General features: G+C 35.0%; 1 protein-coding gene across 2 annotated transcripts in view; it reads right to left on the minus strand.

The window, feature by feature from the left end:
- Positions 1-4,676: 4,676 nt before the first annotated feature.
- Positions 4,677-23,423, minus strand: part of ZDHHC17 (zinc finger DHHC-type palmitoyltransferase 17) — a 93,435-nt gene continuing 74,688 nt past the window's right edge. Inside the window, exons 11-17 of one of the 2 annotated variants that reach the window (XM_035002089.1) lie at positions 18,100-18,224; positions 16,959-17,021; positions 14,161-14,254; positions 13,023-13,106; positions 11,428-11,585; positions 10,422-10,516; positions 4,677-7,711 (exon numbers count right to left, since the gene is read on the minus strand). In XM_035002089.1, the coding sequence (XP_034857980.1) occupies positions 7,573-7,711; positions 10,422-10,516; positions 11,428-11,585; positions 13,023-13,106; positions 14,161-14,254; positions 16,959-17,021; positions 18,100-18,224 (758 nt within the window). In that variant the 3' untranslated portion in view covers positions 4,677-7,572. The remainder of the gene's footprint in view (positions 7,712-10,421; positions 10,517-11,427; positions 11,586-13,022; positions 13,107-14,160; positions 14,255-16,958; positions 17,022-18,099; positions 18,225-23,423) is intronic. The other variant, XM_035002090.1, reaches the window with a different exon arrangement.

Below are 23,423 nucleotides of genomic sequence, written 5' to 3' on the forward strand. Positions count from 1 at the left end.
CGCCTGCCTGCCTGCCCTCCCCACTCTGGCTGGTGATTATTCCTCTCTTTAAAGCATGGCTCCTAGACCACCTGCATTAGAATCACCTGGGAGTATTAAAAGGCGGACTCCTAGACCGTACAGAAGCAGACTCTCTAGAAGTGGGGCCATAGAAGCCCTTCTAACAAGCTCCTCAGAAAGGCACAATGACCCAGGGTGGTAAGCACGCTGTTAAACAAAACACTGAGAAATTCTTTTGATTCATCTAAACCTAAAGATTATTACGAACAGCTACCTATGGACAACTTTAGAATCTGAGGCTTGGTATGACTTTTTAGACTCCATTCTGATCTGATAGATGGTAACTTACTAAATCCTGGAAACTGAAGTGCTTTTCTCAAAAATTTCAATCCTGCATAAGTTGCAAAGAATGTCGCACTGTCCTGGCACATTTAGCTGGCTCAGGTAGGAAAGGAGTGTTAAGTATACACAGAGTATTTTTATTATTTCCCCAGAAACTTTTAGTTCTTTATCAAAGACTCAATCCAAACTTTTATTTTTCAGGGGTATGGTGTGAAATTGGTCTGTAAATGTGTACTGGTAAAACTGAACCAGCATGATCAGTGAGCACATATGAATCTTTCCCAAAGCCTATTTTAACATACTATATTGCTTATTTTGAAAAGCTACAGGGTGTGCTATGTAGGACATTAAAAACATAAGCAGAAACTTAGTGGGAAGAAGTCAATCTGGAGGATGTACTAAGTGAAGGAATTCATGCATCAGCCTTCAGTGCCTCATATAGGTCTTATAAGGCAAGTTCCACTGTGGCAGAGGGGAAGGCCTTTTTGTTAAGAAGACTGGGGAAGTTAATCAGCAATAAATGGAGATAGGCTGAATTGAAGAAGAGTTACGGAGTAACTTCTAATTCTCTATGTGGTAGTTTTAAAACCTGGACATTCCCACCAAGACATGAAGACTAATTCCCCGCCCCACCCCCCCACCCCCCGAATAAAGGCCAACCTTAGTGACTCATTTTTAACTAGCACAATATGATGGACAAGACTAGGTTAGAAAAGACAGTACAGCTTTTGCCTGCCTTTTTCCCTTTAGATGCTTACTCTTGGAACTCAGCCACCATATTTTGAGGAAGCCCAAACCAGACGAAGAGGCTACATGTAGAAATTATAGCCATAGCTTTGGCTGAGATCTCTCCCATTAGCCAGCATCAGCTGACATGAGTAAGCACGCCTTCAGGTTATTCCAGTCCCCAGTTTTTGAACCATCCCAGCTGACACCCAAGTGGAACAAAGCACGCTATTCCTATTGAGTTCTGACCAAACTAGAGATTTGTGAATAAAAATACTGTTTTAAGCCACTAAATTTTTGAGTGGTTCATTAGGTAGCTATAGATAACCAAAATGTATATATTAAACTGTTCCCCACACAGAACCAACATTTCCCATACCTACCAAGTTTCCAAAATCAGAGATACACATAGATATCTGAGAGGAAAACACTCTAAATGCCAGGTGCTTAGTCATTTGAGATTTCTACCCAATAAACAATTGAGACATCCACTCATAATTAAAATTATTATTAAATTGGGAGCCATGACACAACACCTCCCAAACTGTAAAATTAGTTACCAGTGGTTCCAGGAGTGGAAAAGGGAATTTGGCTTTGAGTAGACTGCTCTGGGAGGAATCACTTTCAACATCTGGATGTAAGTCAATAGGGTAGCCCCAAAGTAATCCAAATGTGATATTAAAGTGCTGTATGGAAATATATACTTTTATTTTTAAAACAACCCACTTGGGATTGTTTTTAGCCCCTTGTGCTGGTTTGGTATATTTGAGGAGGACTGCTGGCAACTCTAGTTCCAAAAAGTTCTTCAAGATCAGTTAAGTTTAGCAAGTACTGCTATCAATCCATATCGACACATACACACACACACACACACACACACACACATATGTGACACACCAGCATATTGAAGGCTTTGAGAGCCTGTGGTTGAGAAGTCTGCTTTAACTTGAGAGTCTTACACCAAATTAGTTGTCCATGGAACCACTAACATCTTAAGGAAGCACTGGGAAATGTTGGTCTGGACCACTCGTTCTCAAACCTTTTAATCTCAGGACGCCTTTACATTCTTAAATTATTGAGGACCCCAAGGAGCTTTTGCTTATGACCAATTACATCTACCAATATTTTCCATATTAGAAATTAAAACAAAAATTTAAAAAACATATTAACTCAGACTTCTACTTAAAGCAAAGTGAAAACAACAGGGGCCAGATTTACCCTCTCACTTGAAACAACCAAAACCACAAATTACATGAAAAAAATATGGTTTTCAGGCACTGGACAACAGGCAACAAAGAACAGTTATGGGGAAAATGAGATTAGTCTTAGGATTAGCAAAACTGACTGCTTTGGGAGTTTCTAGGGTGTAGCTGGAGTGCAAAGAGGGAGAACACAGGTGGGGTTGGAAGGCATTCCGAGCTGAGACTGAGCCGAGTCCAGAGGGACCAAGGCAACTAAGGTTCAAGGGACTGGAGAGATCTGCACAGAAAACTCCACAAACATGCACACTATGACCCAACCCCCACTTTGCAAGTCTTCAGCTGAGTGCTGATAGTGCATACATGTAAGGTAACTATCCAAGACCAGAGAAAAAACCAACTGAAAGACTTAGAACACAGACTGGTGCTCATACGGAGCTGGGAATAGTACCTGTTCATTCCCACCAGTGAGATGAGGAAACATGATTCATGGGGCTTTAGATGGAGCACACGTGTCTTACTTGCCTCAACAATGGGGAATCATTAACCCAAACTGAACACTGCTCTGGTCCTACCTAACAAATCTTGCTTAGCAATAAAACCTGAAAGGATTGAAGCTTCTAAATAACTCCATCCCAGAACAAAGTTCTGCACTTTGTGTACGAATATAAAAATATCCAGCACCTAGTTCATAGTGTCTGGAATCTAATCAAAAATTATTAGTCATGCCAAGAAGCAAGCAAATACGATCCATAATAATGAAGAAAAATCAAAACCAACCTAACCTGACCTAGATGTGAAATTGGTAGGTAAGGATATTAAAAGTTAATTGTAAGTATACTCCATAGCTCCAAAAAAGTAGAGATACAGAAGATATAAAAAATGGTCTAAATCAAACACTGTAGGTGAAAACATTATATAATGTCAGAGATGAAAAATACACTGAATGGTACTGACAACAGACTAAACAATATAAGTGAAAAAGTTTAAGTGAACTTAAAGACATAAAAATGATCCAAAGTAAACACTGGGACAAAAGAATTTAAAAGATGAACTGATCAGTGAGCTGTAGGACAATCCCAAGTGGCCTAATATATGTGTAACTGGGGAGTTTCCTGAAAAGCAGGGGGGCAAGGGAGGAAAAATATTTGAAGACATAATGACTGAAATTTTTCCAAATTTGATGAAAAACTGTAAACCTACAGATCCAAGCAGCACCAGCAGCAATGAGGCTTTCTGATGCTTTGAATGGAAACAGTTCCTCCTTCTGAGTACTAGAAATACTGCTATCTATTAAAAAGTATTTTTCAACCCAAATAAATGTCTGATGATAGATACTCTTGTAAAATTTATCTGAGTAAAAAATTCATACTCCAAAGGCAAAAAGGCACATCTGGTTTCCTGGAGCTTGTGACCTAGCTGACCTAGATCAAGGAACATTTTGAATATTCTACTTGGAATTACAGACTTTTCTATTTTATACATCACATAAAGATATTTAATAAATAACTCTTATACCAACAACTTTATGGAACTGAAGATTTACTTTTTGACAAGAAGCTAAGACTTCTTGTCCTGATATGTATCACTTGTTTCCAGTTATCTCTATAAACCCTTAGAACCAAATATCCTTATCATAGGTTAGGTACAATCTACCAAACTGGAAAGGGCTAAGGAGGAAGAAAGCACCTGCAATGAAAACTGATGGATTGCTGTAGAATCTGCTTCATTTTTACACTTGTTCAAAATATTGTTACTTGAGTTCTACACAGCTCTGTACGCATCACTTTAAGTATCATAAAATAATTATGAAATGAGTATCAGTCCAATCTGAAAATATTTAATACCACTGGGTTCTCAGTTAAACCATAAACAATCCTCTGAACAGGCAGGAAAGAGTCCCTTCACAAATTTTGCTTTTTAAATTCCTCAATAAAGAAGTTGTCATGCACAGCTTTTCAAGTAACTGAGATCAATGTTCGATAGGTTTCCTTTTCCAAAATTTCACCACAGTGTCTTTAGACAATACTTATATTTAAAACTTGGAGAGTCCTACAATCCCTGAGCATTCTAATTACTCTACAGAATCCAAAATTCTTTTTTTTTAAGATTTTTATTTATTTATTCATAAGAGACAGAGAAAGAGACAGAAAGAGGGAGGCAGAGGGAGAAGCCGGATCCCCGCTGAGCAGGGAGCCCGATGGGGGACTCGATCCCAGCATTCTGGGATCATGACCTGAGCCGAAGGCAGACGCTTAACCATCTGAGCCACCCAGGCGCCCTGGAATCCAAAATTCTCAACGACAAATTTATTGCTTTTATTTAAAAAGTATTAATTACATACACATACATACACACAGAATTGGATATTTTGAAAGAATGCTACCACCTTTTACTTTTGCTAATTTCTAGTCCTGCCATGTGAATCCTAGTTGACCCAGATAAAAATACACAGAATAATCTTTTCATATCACAGGTACCACTGCCAGTGTTTCATCAATTTCTTGAAGTGAACGGAGCGAAATAACAAACAAGCACACACTTAAGAGTCAATATTTATTCTGATTAATATTTTACAAAATTTTGACAGATTTAATTTATGTAAGGAGAGCTAATTTATTAAACACTTTACAGGTTTTTCTTTCCATAGAGTAACATGGTAAGTAGCAAAATAATACTTGGCACAGTTATAAATAAAGAAAATATAAAACAAAAATACCCATAGCTTAAGTAGAATGATGCTGTTTTATGCCTATTAGTATTTCACACAAACTCCTGGGAACAACAAAAAATATGAAGGAAAAAAAAAAACCTCCAAAGAAGTAATGCATGTTCAGGGCTGAGAAGTAAGTTCCTATTTGCTAAAAGTATCCAATGAAGCTGATATGAACTATTCCCAGAAGGGTCACCTTCATACCAACTTTAGAACCGGGTTAAGCTGGTTCCACACACAAGACTTACAAAATAAGTAAACAGACGGTACAGTACGCTGCTGCATAGTTGGCTCCTGACCATCTGACCATCTCTAAGTTACGGATTTCACCAGTGCTGTGAGATGGTTAGTACTAAAGCATTAACAGTGCTAACATGTTCCATGTACTTGTAGATCTAGAGGATTTTTTCCGTTTAACTGAAAGACATCTCTTTTGCACTGAAAAGAATATTGTACCACAAAGAAAGAACATGGTAACAACACTCTTATCCAAACTCTGAGAATGCCACCATTGTATTCGACTGTTAATAAAAATGTATTCAATAAAAACTGCAACTGAGTCTTCACGTGAAGTGGCTCAAAATACAAAAAAATTAAAAGAAATTCTAGCCTTTTATAAATAACTTTGAATTTAAAAATTATCTAAAATTTCCCCCAATTAGTAGTCAAAACTAGCAGAGACATTTGTAAAGTTAACCAATTTTTTACATTCTATGACAAAATGGCACAATGCTATTGCCACCCCACACCCCTCTCTTCCCTTTTCAAAAATAAAGTACATATGCCAATTTTCTAATATTAAAACACTCAAATACACTAAAGGTAATCTTTTTGATGTGTGACTTATGGTCAAAGAAACTACTATATAAAAATGGTACTTGGAAATACTGAACATCAACTATATACATTTTCACTGCTCGTCTTACTAAGGCAAGGGGCGGGTATACCACTAGATTGCTTTAATACCTTTAATCTGCATTTTACAGAGAATACGAATTTTACCAAGCATCAGACATGCAGTGAACTTGCAGGGTATAATGCCTATTAACAGCAATATTGAACATCACTAGAAGCTCATTAGTTATCTCCCTTTTCTTTTTGGTTGGATAAAATGAAATGAGCAGCTTTAAATACACTAACACATAGAGACACAAAGAGAAAACTAGTTGATAAATTATTTATATACAGATACACAATCTTTACACTGGTCTAGGATCTGTCAGCAGTCTGACCACCCTTCTCCCACCCTCCCCCAAGCCCATTCCCTCTCACAGGTTTGCCACAGGTTGCTCGAACCACAGTTTGCTACAGCACTTAAGAGGACTAAACCAAGTCTCACTCTGTAAACAATATTTATGGAAGCAGTGACTAATAGTTCACCGTGAGAGTATGGAAATGCTGCAACAAAAACTGATCAGTGCATCACATTTAACAATAAGAAAATCTTTCTGAAATTGTTTCAGACAGCATTAACAAATTTTAAAACATTCAATACTGGGAAAATTGAAATAATCTTGAGGATTAAATTCTTTCTGATGGGTCACTTTTTAAAAACCAGAATATACCATTAGCTTTTCTTTTATTCACATGTGCTATATGTACAGAGATCATGCTCCATCTTTAGCTAAACTCCATTATTTTGTCTACAATTTATTTTGCAGCTCAGAATTCTAGAAGTATATCCATTTATCTCTATTACTGAGAATTTTGCATTAACTTATTTGTTCTGCCTTGAAATTACCTCAACTCTTAAAAATTGGACTGTTTGCACATCAAATTAAATTCTAATTTAAGCTTTACTGGATAGTATGTGCTAGTATACATTCTATGAGGTGTATCATGCACTTAGTAGGGCTTTTAAGTTTGAACAAAATAACGTGACTTACTATACTCATGCAAGTGCTTTATTATCAGACCATAAAACCTCAGAGCAAGGTTACTACAAATTATTTCACTGAACTAGAAATATATCAGCTGATATACTGCAACAGCTGATGGCAATAAAATATTGTTAGCACATATTTTTGTGAACATTATTTTCTTGTGCCCTTGAAGACATATTACAGTAGAACCCTAATAAAACCACATGATTTTTATCACAGTATTTACATGTACATTCTAAAATGTACATAATACTAGCCTGAATCAATTTAAGACAACTCTCTTGGAATTAAATGCAATAGTCATAGTAGATTGCATCATAAAATTTAGCTGTATACCATAAATTTAGTGTTAGCTAGAATCGAACATTTCTGATCAGTATACCATGTCTGTCACCAGAATAAGTTCACTCTTTATTCATGAAAAGTGTTATGAGAACAAAACCAAAAAGTTGAGTGTGTTGTGAATTCCCACATTAAGAACCATTAAAATTCCTTTTATGATCTTTATTCTTCCCAGAAGTGGCAGTGTGCTCTGTCCATGTTTACTTTTGTTAATAAAAGTGTTGGAAAAAAGACTGTAAAATTCACTGTTAGCCCTACATATAGCATGCTATTGTTCAAAAAATGTGGATTCGAGTGTGAGAGAGACACGGACAGACACAATTTTCAGGCACCACTCAGCAATATGCTTCATAGGATAAAGATGTTGCTACACGAGCTGGTACCCAGATCCTGATATTTGGTCATATTCTATTGTATACTGCCTGGTCCAGTCCACGATAACAGGACGAAAGAGGCCACAGCATCGAAATTCAAAGAAGTCTATAATATTCCTTACACATCCATGGCTAAAACACCCCCCCAACAAAAAGAAAAAGAAAAAGTCTATTAGTACAATTATTTAATATATGAATTTAATATAATTTTGGTGTTAAATGTATTTTTTTCTAAACTTAAAAACTCAGCTTACTTGCCAGAAAGAACCTGTTTATAACTCTATAAAATATATATGCATTCGTGTTTCTTCACAGCTCTGCCAACACTAATTTTTCTTCTCTCTTTTGCTAATTTAATGGGTTACACAATGATATTTTAAAGTTATTCAAATCTGCATTTCTTTCATTCCTGTGTCATATGTAATTTTTGATAAAACCTTTCCTTGATGGGTGGCTCTTTGGCAAGGAGACAAACTATATCCAAAATTGAGAAAGTAAAACAAAGTAATTATAAATAGCATGAAGCTGGCAATGTATCTAAAAGTAACAATTTAAGAAAAGGTATGTCAAGGATAAGTTCAGGGAATTTTAGGACTTCAAGAACATCTCTGGAAAAGCAGTCACAGTTTTACATTTTATATAATAATTGTGCCTATGGGAGAATTCTCAAAATTACCCAACTGACTCCTTTATTTTTGCTTTTATTTAAAAGTTTGTATGCTAGGCAAATAGCTTGAGTAAAACTCAAAAGTTTTAAATATTTCATTATTTCATTAGGAAGCTACTACTCAACATCAAACAAAATGTAAGATTAAATATATATATTTAAAATATGAATGAATAGGACAATCTCTTCAATAAAAGGTGTTGGGAAAACTGGGCAGCCAAGTGCAAAAAAATGAAACTGGACCACTATTCTACACCACACACAAAAATTACTTCAAAATGGACTCAAGACTTGAATGCAAGATTCAAAACCATAGAGCTGTTAGAAGAAAACCTGTGGTAAGCTCCTTGACAGGGGTCCTGGCGGTGAAATTCTTAATATGACACCAAAAGCAAAGGCAACAAATGCAAAATAAACAAGTCAGACTATATCAAAATAGAAAGCTTCTGTACAGAAACCATCAACAAAATGAAAAGGCAGCCTACTGAATGGGAAAGAATTTGTGCAGATCATATATCCACTAAGGGATTAATATCCAAAACATATAAAGAACTAATACAACTCAAAAAAACTCAATTAGACAATGGGCAGAAGATTTGAATAGACATTTTTCCAAAGATATACAGATGGCCAACAGATACATGAAAAGATGCTCAATATCACTAATATTCAAGGAAATGCAAATCAAACTCAAAATGAGATAGCACCTCATACCTGTTAGAATGGCTATTATCAAAGAGACAAAAAATAACAGGTGTTGGTGAGGATGTGGAGAAAAGGGAACCCTTGTGCACTATTGGTGGGAGAGTAAACTGGTGCAGCCACTAGGAAAACAGTAAGAAGTCCTCAAAAAAATTAAAGATGGTACTACAATATCATCCAGCAATTCCAATTCTAGGTATTTATCCAAAAAAAAAACCACTCAAAAAATAAAAAAAGGAACAAACAGAAAAACGCACTCTAACTCGAAAAGATACATGCACTGCACGTTCACTTCAGCATTATTTACAACAGCCAAGACACGGAAACAACCTAAGCGTCCATCAATGGATCAATGGGTAAAGAAAATGTGGTATGTATGTGTATGTGTACACACACACACACACACACGAACACACAGAGAGAGACTACTATTCAGCCATAAAAAAGGAAATCTTGCCATTTGTTACAACAGGGATCGACTCTGAGGGCATTATGCTAAGTGAAATAAATTAGAAAGATAAAGACAAAAACCATATAATCTAACTTATATATGGAATCTTAACAAAGAAACAAAACCAAACTCATAGACACAGAGAATAAATTGGTGGTTGCCAGAGGCTGAGGGTCGGGTGTGGGTGAAATGGGTGAAGGGAGTCAAAAAGTACAAACCTATAAAATTAATAAGTCATGGGGATATAATGAACAGCACTGTATTATTAATACTACTCTGTTGCATACTTGAAAACTGCCAAGACACATCTTAAAAGTTTTCATCACAAGAAAAAAAAATTCTTTGACTATGGTTGGTGACAAATGTTAATCAGATTTATCGTGTGGGTCATTTTGCAATATACACAAATACCGAATCATTATGCTGTACATCTGAAATTAATATAATGTTGTATGTCAATTATACCTCAATTTAAAAAAGGAAAAATAAATCCATGTTTGGAAATTTGTGTGTCATGCAGAGGGCAAATAAAATAATTCGAACTGAAAAGTAGCTGCCCTAGAGTCTAGAAAATTTCCCTAAATATGAATTTCAATTGACTGTATTTTTAAAATCATATTTTAATTCTGTGGATACATTCATTTAGCAACAAAAATTTGTAGAAACTTATGGCAATATTAAAGCTGTATTGTTAATGTATAATAATACATGTTTATACTAAATGTTAGTAGGTCAATAGAGTTTGGATTGTGCAACTAAGAAAAAAGAATGTCATGAATTTATATATAGTTAATGTGATGAATTTTAAAGTTACAGTAAACTAACCAATGCTACGTCTGGCAGAAATCTTAGAATTCAGTAGGATTTATAAGCTATTTTACATATTGCTAAGCAAAAGAAATATTCCCTGTTTCATATCCTATTGACATACTTAAAGATGGCATTTCTCTTTGATGTATTCACTAGATATTTGCTAAGTTATATGCCAAAATAAAATACTAAATTTATAAACATGTACGTACTTGAATGGGCTTTCAATAGATGTTGTTGTGACTTTAAAGTGCTTGTATCTTCTGGCATTCATTCTTTCATTTGTAGTAATACCTAAACATGATATCTAAAAGGTAAGAGAAAGCAAACCATTAACTCTCTCTGATGTAAAATAAGTATTAATGTGAAATAAGTTAATTCTCAAGAGGACCAGGATGGAGAAAAAAATGATGAAGTTTGTTTTTGCTTTTCCATTAGGAGATCATCAAGCTAGTTTACATGATATCACTTTGAACTCTTGTGAAAAGTAGCCAGTTAAACAGGACAAATGTTTAAAAAACAGGTTATTTGGCATTGTGCATGGGGAGAGATGGACATTATGTACACAGACCACCTCTCCATCAGCCCCTTAAAAATTGAGCTTTTAAAAAAATCCTTAATTAAAAAAAGGTTCCTGAATAAATATTGATATTTGTAGGTAATAAAACATTACTAATAAACACAAAACTAATGGCATCATCGATCTAAGCTCACACCTATATCCAACTGGATATATCTGAATCAGAAACAACAGAAATAAGTTCTGTCAAAAGTAGTACTGAAAATTCAGGGGTGCCTGGGTGGCTCAGTCAGTTAAATGTCTGCCTTCGGCTCAGGTCATGAGCTCAGGATCCTGGGATCGAGCCCCACAGGGGGCGGGGAGCCCGCTTCTCCTTCTCCCTCTCCCCCCTGTTTGTGCTCTCTCTCTGTCAAATAAAATTTTAAAATAAAAAAAGAAAATTCATAATGTAAGAACAAAGTTCATATCAAAATGAGAGGAGGAAGGGAAGTGGGAGGTAGAAATGAGAAAAAGAAAGGAAGAGTAAAGGAAACATAAAGAAAGAATAAAGGAAGAGTAAGTAAAGTAAATTGAAAATTTTAATCCTTGAAAAGCAGAAGTGGTTAGAAAGAGAATGCATTATTATCTTTTCACAAGGAATGAAGTGTTAAGAGGTTTCAGTTAGCGCACTGAAGAATCAATCCTGTACTTGCACATACCTGGTACATCTGACACATGAGTAACACAGCCACCCACATGAAATGAAAAACACTGTTCAGAAACATCCAAAACATCCAAGGTGAACATGTAGCAATTTGAGTAATATATGTCCAAAATCCATCCTTGGTGTAAGTGGTCTCACAGTGGAGTCCCCAGTCTAAAATGAGAACAGAAGGTTCACATTTACTCAGTACTCATCCAACCACTTCACAAAGGCATCTGCAGCAGGCACCACTTAGAAGCCATGATCCAAAAGTCTACATTTAGCCAATGACTTGGAATGCAAATTTTTTTATACTCTTAAATAACCCCATAATTAGTGAAAAATTAGTACATAATTAGTGAAAAAACACAGCAAAGACAGAAATGGAAAAAGCACCAGCCAATCTTAAAAAAAATACTACTGTATTTTAACAATACACAGTTTTTATCTGGATTGGTCTTGCATACATACAATAGTTAACATTACCTCTATATAATATAAGATAATATATGTATATAAGTGAAAATTTTTGGGGTGGTGGGTACGTACAACACAAAAAGATCACCTTGGTGAGGGAGGGCTTTTTCCAAAACAAAAATCTCTTCTTTTAGAGCTGCTGCCATAAAAAACTGTTGTTAGTGGGAACTACAGTTGTTAGCGGGAACTGCAGTTGTTAGCGAGAACTTCGGCTGTTAGTGGGAACTTCAGCTGTTAGTGGGAACTACGGCTGTTAGCGGGAACTTCAGCTGTTAGCGGGAACTACGGCTGTTAGCGGGAACTACGGCTGTTAGCGGGAACTTCGGCTGTTAGCAGGCCCATGTTCTCCCTCAGGTTTGTTGGGCCAGAAACTAAGTCAAGATCTTTGACCAAATCTTTCTCTCTCTTAATCTGTATTTGAGAAAGTAGCCTTTTTCATCAGGGCAATAACAGACATTATTTTTAATATGTCTGAAAACAGGAGGACTAGGAAATCATCCTTCCACAACTTATTTTTAAGCCAGGATTTAATACATATTTATGCTAAGTACCACCAAGCCCTGAAGCATAGTAACTAATACCTTCATTTAAACTCTTCATGAGAATCATGTTCTCAATGCAATAAAAACCCATCACTGCCCTTATACCCATATGATCAAGTGAATGACAACTTATTCCTAAAAACCTATCTTCTAACACCTCTTAATATTCTCTAATCGGCAATAATTACACCTTACTTTTTGAAATATTTCAAGTTCTGTGCGAAGCTAACTGCATATTCCCAGCTGTTTGATACTAAAGAGCAACTAGCATAGTCACAAAATCTGTAAGCTACTAGAGTAAAGCAAGCATGTGATGTGAAAAATGTTGGTGTATTTTACCCAGAAGCATTTCAAAGCCTATTAAACCATCAAAGGACACACATATTAAAACACAGCTAACTGATAATTCTGTTGCTTATACTGTATGTTGAACACATTTATAGTTCTACATCTGTTCTTTTCTTTATGCTTCATTGTAATAAGGTGCCCCAAATCATAATTTTTAGTTTTGTCATTATCATATTTTGTTAATATGGTAAGCTAAAGTACACAAACATTTGTTTTAAGAAAGTAAAAAGCTAACTGTACTCACAAGAAATACAACCATAAATCATCCAGCAGATCATAAAAAGCAAGAAGAATAGGTAGCCCATAAAGTATCTATGGTTGCCTGCACCTAAAGAACAACACAGAAGCAATTTTTTCAGCTAAGAAAAAACAACTGGAAATGCGCCTTTTGGGGATGGGGGTAAAGGAATGCCATGAATGATACAATTTGGACAATAATGATATACATTATTTATTTTACAAAATGTTCTTCAGGAAAATAAATGTTTTAATAAAAGTCTTAAAATAAGGGCACCTGGGTGGCTCAGTCAGTTAAGCATCTGCCTTTGGCTCAGATCATGATCTCAGGGTCCTGGAATTGAGTCCCACATCGGGTTCCCTGCTTCTCCCTCTCCCCGCCCCCACTTGTGCTCTCTCTCTCTCAAATAAAAAAATCTTTTTAAAAAGAAGTCTTAAAATAAGAATGTTTATAATTACAAAGATGTGATGACTGCATGACATTGATTCTTAAGTCCCAATGAACCAAATGAATCACAACTTTTGAGTTTTAACCTACTGTTTGCTTTGTGAGGTTTTAAATAACCTATTTTATCTTTACTTTTATAAATTTTATAATCCAACTTTTTAAAGGCTTCTCCCCAACAGTCATGCAATCTCTGCAATGTTTCCCTGTTGTCACCTCATAAAAACCCAGGGCCATCTCTCAGACCACTTAGTTCACCTCCTCAGACCACACCACTCTTGAACACTGAGGTATATAGAGTTTTTATCTGTCGTTCCTCTCTGCTTCTGTACACAACATCCTTCCAAATATTTTTACTGCCTTAACTTTTTCCACTTTAACTAAAAAGCAATACTGTCTCTGCATCCTTATTGATTCCACTATTATCCAATAAAGAAAATAGGAAAGAATAGGCACCAGAAAGAATTGATAGAGAAATATCAATCTTTTCTAGACACTGATTTTATAACTTTTCCCCCCCTTTTTCTCACAACTGAGTTGCTGTTTGTCAACCAGAAGATTAACTGGGGGGCAGAGGAGAGCAGGGCTATCGTAGAGTGTAGGAATGAAGTTTCTACCATCTACTTTAATACTGGACTTCATTAGTTATCTAGAATAACTTAAATGAACAATGCACTTAGAAATTATTAATAAAACTTACCTACACAGTTACCCACCCATGGGCAATGATGATCAAATTTTGCTATGCAGCGGTTGCACACGCCACAATGTTTGGACCTCACTGGTTTCCGTATCTGTTAATAAGCATTTTAAAAGATTATGAAAGGCACTACACCGAAGAAAGGAAAGCTGAACACTGATTTTCTCAAAATACAATTATGAAGAAAACAAAACTATATTTCCAGAGGCATAAAATAAAACAAAAACCACTACTGTTTTGTTAAATGAGATTTTAACTGCAACAAAAAAGATAAAAAGGATAAGGCTACTGTGGAATATAAATGCCTAAGGGTGGGGTAGAACCATCATTTTACAAAAATAATTAAGACTCAAAGACCAATTTGCTGTTATGATGAATGGTACTATATTTAATTCACATCCCTCAAGTTTCTGAATAATAAAAACATCACTCTCCAGGCTTCTAAATGAAAAGTTATTGTGATTAATGGTCATGATACTGGTTCTTGTTTAACGAAATGAAACTGTTCCTTAGTAAAAGGAAGGCCAAATTAGAAGTGAACAAAAGCAGCTTTTAAAATTCAAAATCATTAATAAAATGTCTTCCCAAAGTTAACAAATCCAACAAAAACCAGTAAGTGTACACACACCTTTCTCTTTCAGTGGCTCCTGAAATCTCAGATTAAGGTACAACATCTCTGCTGAACTTCATGACCCATCTAAGAAAGTACACCATGCTTAGCAAATTTAGGTAGTCCCTATTACTTCAAAAACATAAAATATATTCATTATTCAGCTCCTGACAGGCAATAAGGAATTCATGTTTATGATGCCTTACTGTTCTAGGTGTTGTGAAATGTTTCACTCTACATCACTCTGAATCAGCCAAGTGAATAAAGAACTCATTATTGATCTTTGAAGGGCTGCTAGTCCTAATGCTGGATACATGACAAGAGCTATTTATTAACCCATGCCAGAAACAAAATTTGTAACATCCTTCATTGGTGTTTCAGAAAAGCATTGCCATTTCTCCACCAGTTTGCATAAGGTTATATATCATTCTGAGGCACTAAGAAAAAGCACAGGTTGACTATGCAGTCCTTACACGTACTAAAATGATCTGTGGGCTCTTTATAAAGGGTCACTTATTCTTTACCACAGATATGAAACTACATCTATTTAGGAGAAAGAAGAAGGATGTATTAAATTTTATCCCCACTTCCAACCCTCAGCTATACTTGCCCTTTGGGCAATACTTGTCAGTGAATTCTAAACAAAGACTGACACAAGGCTCCTGAACATGATAGGCTCCTCGGTTCACTTACAGAGTAATTCATTTTTAGGAAATTCTGATTTACATGTGGCTTCTTAGGGACCTGTCTTTTTATCAAAGGAAAGGATACCCATATAATGACAAATACCTCTGCCAATTTGAATTATTTTATAATTGGATATGCTCTTTTCTTTACAACACCGAATTATCTATCCAGAAGTACACGGCTTACAATAATATAATAAAACATTTATGCTAGAAGGATAGAAAGTCTTGTTCTTGCCATCAGATATTTATTTAACAATGAAACCATACTGAATGACTCTATAAAGAATTTGTTTGCCACATGGCAAACATATGAGCAATGCATACTTGGCTTTGTGGAATGGAATAATATGTCCAGAGAACAGCAGAATATAAAAATGTTCTGAACATTAAGGTGCCAGTCCTGTAAATTAACCATTGTAAAGCACAGAAACAAAAACCTTTTTAAAGAATGCTTGAAAATTCAAAAGAATCTAGTCAGCACCTTAAAGTTGCTACCAAAAGTAAAGCACTATACATTTTGAGTATTCAAAATTGTAACTGTTTGGTTAAGGAATGGAATGTTAGGTGGAACAACTTAAAGAATCTGTAGAGTTAGAGCTCCATTTCAAAGACTTATTCCAGGATCCCAAACTAAGTCAATTCTCTTGTTGTTATTTACATGTTAAGACATTAGTTCAGTGATAGTGTGTAACTTAAAAGTATAAAAGGACATTTAGTTTCATGGATGATTTAGGGATTATTTCCATTTCCATGTAGGAAAACATGGTTTAACACTGTGGCAACTTATATATTTTTTCAAGAATTATAAAAATTAGCAGAAAATAATTAAAACACAAAACAGTATTATTCTGTAGAAATTTGATACCCATAATAATAACACAAATAATGTATTACTATACCTGATCCCATAAGTAAATGCTATTTAATTTCATTTATATCTTTATGTCCTGAAGATGACAACTTTTAATATCAATGATAAAACAGTGCTCAAAGTTCCATAAATCCTCTAAGACAAAGAGATAACTACTCAAACAGAACCATTTTAGAGGCCATGCTGTCTTAAGTTAGCTAACAGATTTTCCCAATGTGACCTCTAAATATAAGAATAAATTTTTTCCTAAAATACCTAGGAAAACAATATTAGGTAAGCATAATAAACCTTTGATTTTTTAATATTTTATTACTTAGTTTTTTCTTTGTTGAGTTATATTAAAAGCAAAAACAGATTAAGGATGAATACGAATGAATGGTACCTTGAATCAGAAGTACAGTCAAGGTCTACCATCAGGGGGAACAAGCACATTGGGAGGAGACGTCTTTTTACCATCTTTCTCCTTACACTATGGTCTAAAAGGAATGTCGCCACGGAAGGGGGGGAGGGAGTGGGGAGGGCATGAAATGTGCTCAGCAGAAGAAACTGTTCTTGTTCCCCACCCCTTCTATGCTATCCCATTGCTATGTGAAGAGGAGAGAGGGAAGAATAAAGAAAAAAATACTACCAAACAGGTACTGCAGAATATACTGAGGTCCAGACTTCCTGTCTCTGCAAGTTCAACTATTGTCTGTGAATTAAAAAAATATATGTATTTTATTCAAAACTCAACAATGTTCACCAACTATAGTGCCATCAAATGAATCAATAAACATGATGTTCATTTTTAATTAACCAATGTTTTCTGCTCAGAATAAAATCTTTTATTTATTTACTTCTGCTATTATAATATGAATATAGAAATTTTATTTCTTGGGTATATGAAAATGCAACTCTAAACTTAGGGGAATACTCTGAGAATAAAACTAAGTTACCTACCCTAAGAACTGGTCTGTATAGGTTTTGATGACTAAGACATGAAAATAAACTTAAGTTCAGTAAAGACCTTAATCTTCAGAACTGGATTATGACTAAGAAAACCTAGCAAACCAATTAGCAGTAATGTCTGAAGAATACTGTAAACATAAGGATAGCAATCTCTATGCGGGCTAGAAAAGGGGGGATTAGACCCTAAGAACTTGCCACTGTTTTAGTTTATTGTGGACAGTAATAATTCATCAGGATTTGTTTTGTTTTCAGAGACTGGATAAAATAGCTCTTAACATAGTTTAACTGCCTCCAGTCTAATCTAATTCTCTACTTCTAGGACACCTTCGGACTGTAAATTTGGTTTCCTAAAGTACCTGGGCTTTAATAAGGGATGCCCTGGATTTTACATATATATACACACACACACATATATTTGTTATTGAACACAGACATAAATATATATATGTTATTGAAACAGAGTATCTGAACTATCAACCAGTTTACTGACCTTCCAGTTACACAGTCATTTAATAAACATTTACTGAATTCATATTATCTGCTGAGGGTTTTCAGAGATGTTTAAAATGCTGTACTCATCCCTCAAAGCAATCACAATTCTTATACAGGAGAGAAACATGAAATTTTAAAATGTCATGAAAGTGTAAGGACAGGCATTCAGGAGTTCCAAGGGTGAGCAACAACTATGCAGAATCTCAATTTGGTTTGAAACTTTTTTATGTTCTAAAAGATAGTTCCTTTCTTTGTGCTCTAATATCTGGTATAAATACTGATAATTTGGCAATTAAACACATACGACTAGTTAGATTCTATCTTGCTACCTTTTTCTTTTGTTCTTCTGTAGCTTTAATAATCCCTGGATCTGATTTCCAAGATTTTCCAAAATTGTAGAAAAGTGCAACACTATTGGCAAGGAATGGAAGATGGATAAATAAAAAGTTGAGATGTGCCTGAAGTTAAGGAATCCAAAGAAGCAATGATAAATGAGTTACTATCATAGGGAAACTTATAATCTGTAAAATTTTACCACACACACACAGGGAACACCAACCAAGAAAAAAATACAAGTTGATTTATCTATTATTACATCGAAATAAATACGCTTCTAAATTATATTCATAACTGAATATAAAAAGTAAAAATGTGATTTCTTTACAAACTTTAAGTCATGTAGGATAAGCTTTCTGACACTTTAAAAAAGTCAGTAATGCATTAAAAATTCAGTGAATACATTATTTTTAAATGATCATTATTTCTTCTGATCAAAAATGAAGGGACTTCTCATGTTCAAAGTTATTAACATATTACTTTATCTATATGCATTAAAGTCTTTATATTAATCTACCACTTAACATATCACACCCAGGTATTTAAAAGACTGCTTTTAAATTCTCTCCATTGCCTTTCTGAATACATTCAAATTGACCCTAATTTTAGAAAAGTATTCATAAACTTGCTCTAAACAGAAGTTTCTATGTTTACATTTTTTCTACCTAATGAAAATATAAGAAATGTACTAGGCTTTATAAATATAAATGAGGAATCAAAAACTACTTAACACTAGGAAAAATAATGTTGCTAGAGCAACATATTTCTGAGGCACAAAATATCTGAAATACTCAAATACTATTTTCAAGATTTTATGCAGGTACAAGTATCAACAGCTAAAAATCTCTTGAGAATAAAGCTGGGTAAATGTACATGCAAAGAATACTGAACTCTGGTATTTTTCAGGAGCAGGACCTTTATACACTGTAAGTTTCAAAAGGTGCTAACATGTAAACAGCTCAGGCTCTTAAAGCCTGGATTAAATTTGCAAGGGGGCTAAACAGCAGCTCAAGAAATGACTACAGATTTAAAAGGGATAGGATATTCAAGAATTAAATATCACATGAACTTAGAGAATTTCTTTGCTTATCTTTAAAGGTAAAGAGATTAGATATCTTTAAATGGTAGTTTGAACTTAGCTTTAGTAATAGGTCACACCAGTTAATTTTTTAAATTTACAAACAAAAATTTACAAACTCTCCACAAATGGCATGGTTGTTTTTTGTAAAGGTTTAAAACAACCATTTTTTTCCCTATAAAATCAGAAAATACTAAAAAGTATAAAGGCAAAAACACCTCCACAACCCAGGGACTATTCCTTTTATACTTGGTATTCTGCATTTTTAATAATTGAGATCATAGTGTTTTTATGAACATCAGTAAAACAACACCTATTAATCAACTATATGCCATTTAATCTGCACAAAAACTCTATCCCCACGTTACAGATGACAAACCTGAGACAGAAGTTAACGAAGTAGTCCAAAGTTGCAGACTAAATTAAAGGTAGAGCAGGTATTAAAATCCAGGCTCTTTTTACCTGTGCTATTCTGCTTCTCCAATGCACTCAGCAGAAGATACTGGGTCCTTAGATATTATGAGAACAATATCTTTGGGTATGGCTTGATGTATATTTTTATACTGTCAGATTATTTCCAGAAAGATACACCAACTTAAAATCCCACTAACATCACATACTGCTTGACTACTACATTTTCATCAGCTTTGAGCAAAGAAAAGAGTTGTCAATTTTAGAAGCAAAAGAAACCTTATTTTATTGTTTTAATTTGTATTTGTTTTTATGTTTAAATAGTCCTCCAATTAGATAAAGAAGTATGTGTCATCAATGTTTTCATTTAAATGTTTATGGAATCCTTTCTTACATTTAACTCTTTAATCTACTTGGATGTTATTTTGATGCTTGCTGTGAACTGCAGCTCTAACTTACCATAATACCCAACAAAACAAAACAAAAATAGTAAATCAAATGAATCAACTGTCTGCAAAATACCAGCAACAACTTCAGAAAGGGGACAAGCCACACTATACCATAAAGTTCAACTGGAGGTCAAGAAAAGACAACTCTGGTAAGGCAAGCTGCCTGGGGTAGTTCTTAATCCCACCTCCACTTGTATAAACAGTATGGAAAATGCAGATGAGAAGATAAAGTCAGAATTCTCATCAGTCCCACCTGGCCCTCTGCTGTGGACTGAATCACGTCCCACTCCCTAACCCCCCCCACCCAAATTCATATGAAGCTCTAACCTCTAATGTGCCTATTTCTGGAAATAGAGTCTCTAGGGTGGTAATTAAGGTTAAATGAGGTCATAAGGGTAGGACCCTAATCCAAGAGGATTGTAACTGTATAAGATTTAAGAGGAAGAAAGAAATCTCACTCTCTCCCCCTGCTATGTGGGATACAGGGAGGAGGTGGCTGTAGGCCAGGAAAAGAATCCTCACCTGAACGTTATCATGCTGGCATCCTTATCCAGAACTGTGAGAAAATCAATTTCTTTGTGTAAGCTAACCAGTCTACGTTACTTAGTAATGGCACAGATCTAAACATCAAATTATTCTTCAACTTAAATAGAATTTCAATCAAAATTGCATTAGGCTTGGGCGCCTGGGTGGCTCAGTTGGTTAAGCGACTGCCTTCGGCTCAGGTCATGATCCTGGAGTCCCTAGATCGAGTCCCGCATCGGGCTCCCTGCTCGGCAGGGAGTCTGCTTCTCCCTCTGACCCTCCCCCTTCTCATGTGCTCTCTCTCATTCTCTCTCTCAAATAAATAAATAAAATCTTAAAAAAAAAAATTGCATTAGGCTTTTCATGGAACTTAAAAAGCTGATTCTAAAAAATCTGAACAGAAGAACAAAGTGCCAAAAAAGCTAAAATATTCCTGAGAAACAAAGAAGCTGGAAAACATGGCCTACCAGATCATGATATTTAAGACTAAAGCTTTAGTGGGGAGGTGGGGCGGGGGGGGGGGGGAGGATGGGTGAAATAGGAGAAAGGGATCAAGAGTACACTTATGATAAGCACTGTGTAATATATAGAATTATTGAATCATATTGTACACCTACAACTGATATAACACTGTATGTTATCTGTACTAGAAGAAAAGGAGGAAGGGAGGGAGGAAGGAAGTTAGGAAATTAAGAAGTTAGGAAGGAAGGACGCAAGGAAGGAAGGACGCAAGGAAGGAAGGAGAAAGCTATAGTAATAAAATAGTACTGACACAGCAGAGATCAATAAGCTGAATAGAGTACAGGAAAACTGATAAATATCAAGGTTGACACTGCAACTGAGTGAGGAAAGGGTATGCTGGAGTAATGAGTTCCCTAATAAGCAAAAAGGAAGATAGACACGCCCACCCGCACAACATCATTCATTATACACGGTACTCAAATACACATGAATTAAGAAATAAATTAGAGATTATCTTTAATGACTTCAGAAACACCTGCATGTGCACGTGCACACACACACACACACAAATGATATACAAGAATATTTACAGCAATACTTTCAGAATTCACAGAAGTAGTGACTGGATACCTGAAGACAGGTATTAAAAAGCTTAGAGAATATTGTAAGAAAACTAGAAAAGATACAAAAAAACAAACAAAAAAAAACCTGAAGAAGCCGTAAACGGCTGGAAAAAATGCTTAAGAGGAAAATGTATAGGAGAAGATGGTGAAAATGATAATTAGCAATGTCTTCATTTTTATATATATAATCATACCAGCTTCCAGAAGTTCTTTATATCCATCTTTAGTTTAAGCTTAATTTAACTTAAAACCTGACTGAAAACTAGTTTATTTTTAGACATAAAATTTCTAATAGCCTAACATCAATATTTTTTCACTTATTACATCTTAAGTATAAGCCCACATTAAGTCTTAGAAAAGCATTGTAATGGCTATTTTATCCCATACTACACACAGCTAATTGATAACAACTATTCCCCATTCAGGATGGATACTCAGGTTGTTTCCACTTTTTCCCTACTATAAATAGTACTATGGCAAACAACTTTGTAAATAAATTTTAGATCTTATCTCTGATAACTTATTTATGAATGACTCAGGGTATTTTTAAAGCTTTTTCTACATGTTGCTTTTCAGGAAGGTTTAAAACTTAAAATTATGTTCAGAGTATAAAATTAGACATTTGAAGATACACTGTTATCAGATCAAAAAGCTGGGCAAGACTTGATAATTACCTATCTATGTGACTTTGGGCAAGACATACAACTTCTCTGAACCTCAACGCTTCCATCAGTTAGAAAACAGGATTAGGATTTATATGGTTTGTTTTTCTAATCTCAAAGAACTGCTTTGAGAACCAAGTCAAACAACAGATCTGAAAGAACTATAAACCAAAAAGCACTGAATAAATGTAAGGTATATATGAGATGATAATTATTTAATGAACAGTAGAAAAGAATAAGAACTTACTTGTTAGAGGACAAATAATTTATATCAATATAAAATTCATTACACCACAAAACACATAAGTTGGGTATCCTATTATGAGAAACTAAAATGAAGTTTATACAGTTGATCCTCATGCCTACTTGCTAAAATTTATTTGTAATCCCAAAATCAATATTCATGGTGCTTTTACAGTCATCCATGGATATATGCAAAGTAGCAAAAACTATGAGTCACCCTATGTACACAATGCCAGCCGAGCTGAACAAGGCAACAGTCAGCCTACTTGTCCTAGCTCTCATATTGTAAACAAGTATCTTTTCATGGTCTATTCTGTGTCACACGTTTTGCCTATTTGTGCTTTTTGTTGGCCATTTTGCTATTTAAAATGGTCTCCTAGGGTAGTGCTGAAGTGTTATCTTAATGTTCCTAAACACAAGAGGGCTGTGATGTGCCTTACAGAGAAAATAGGTGTGTTAGATATGCTTTGTTCAGGCACGGGTTATAATGCAAGCTGGCTTTGAGTTCAATGTCAATCAATCAATGATAAATATTAAATCTGATATTTATACAGAAACACATATAAAACCAAGGTTATGTACTGACTGGCTGACAAAAATGTTATGACCAGAGGTTTGCATTTCTTTTTCTCCTAGGAGCAACAGGTTTAGTATTTGCTAATTCAATGTTTGCAGCAACTTCATAGAACATAATCACCACATATAATGAAAATTGACAGTAACTCTATTTTTCACAACTGGTCTAATCAGTTTTAATTACATATGTAGTCATGAGTTGCATGAGGAAAGTGGTAGAATCAACAGCAAAGAGGATGAAGTCAACAAGTGAGACAGTCCCTGACAAGAGCTGCCATTTTTAACTCC

Source organism: Mirounga leonina, unplaced genomic scaffold, assembly GCF_011800145.1.
Source record: "Mirounga leonina isolate KUSES-001 unplaced genomic scaffold, KU_Mleo_1.0 Mir_126, whole genome shotgun sequence".
NCBI classification, from domain to species: domain Eukaryota; kingdom Metazoa; phylum Chordata; class Mammalia; order Carnivora; family Phocidae; genus Mirounga; species Mirounga leonina.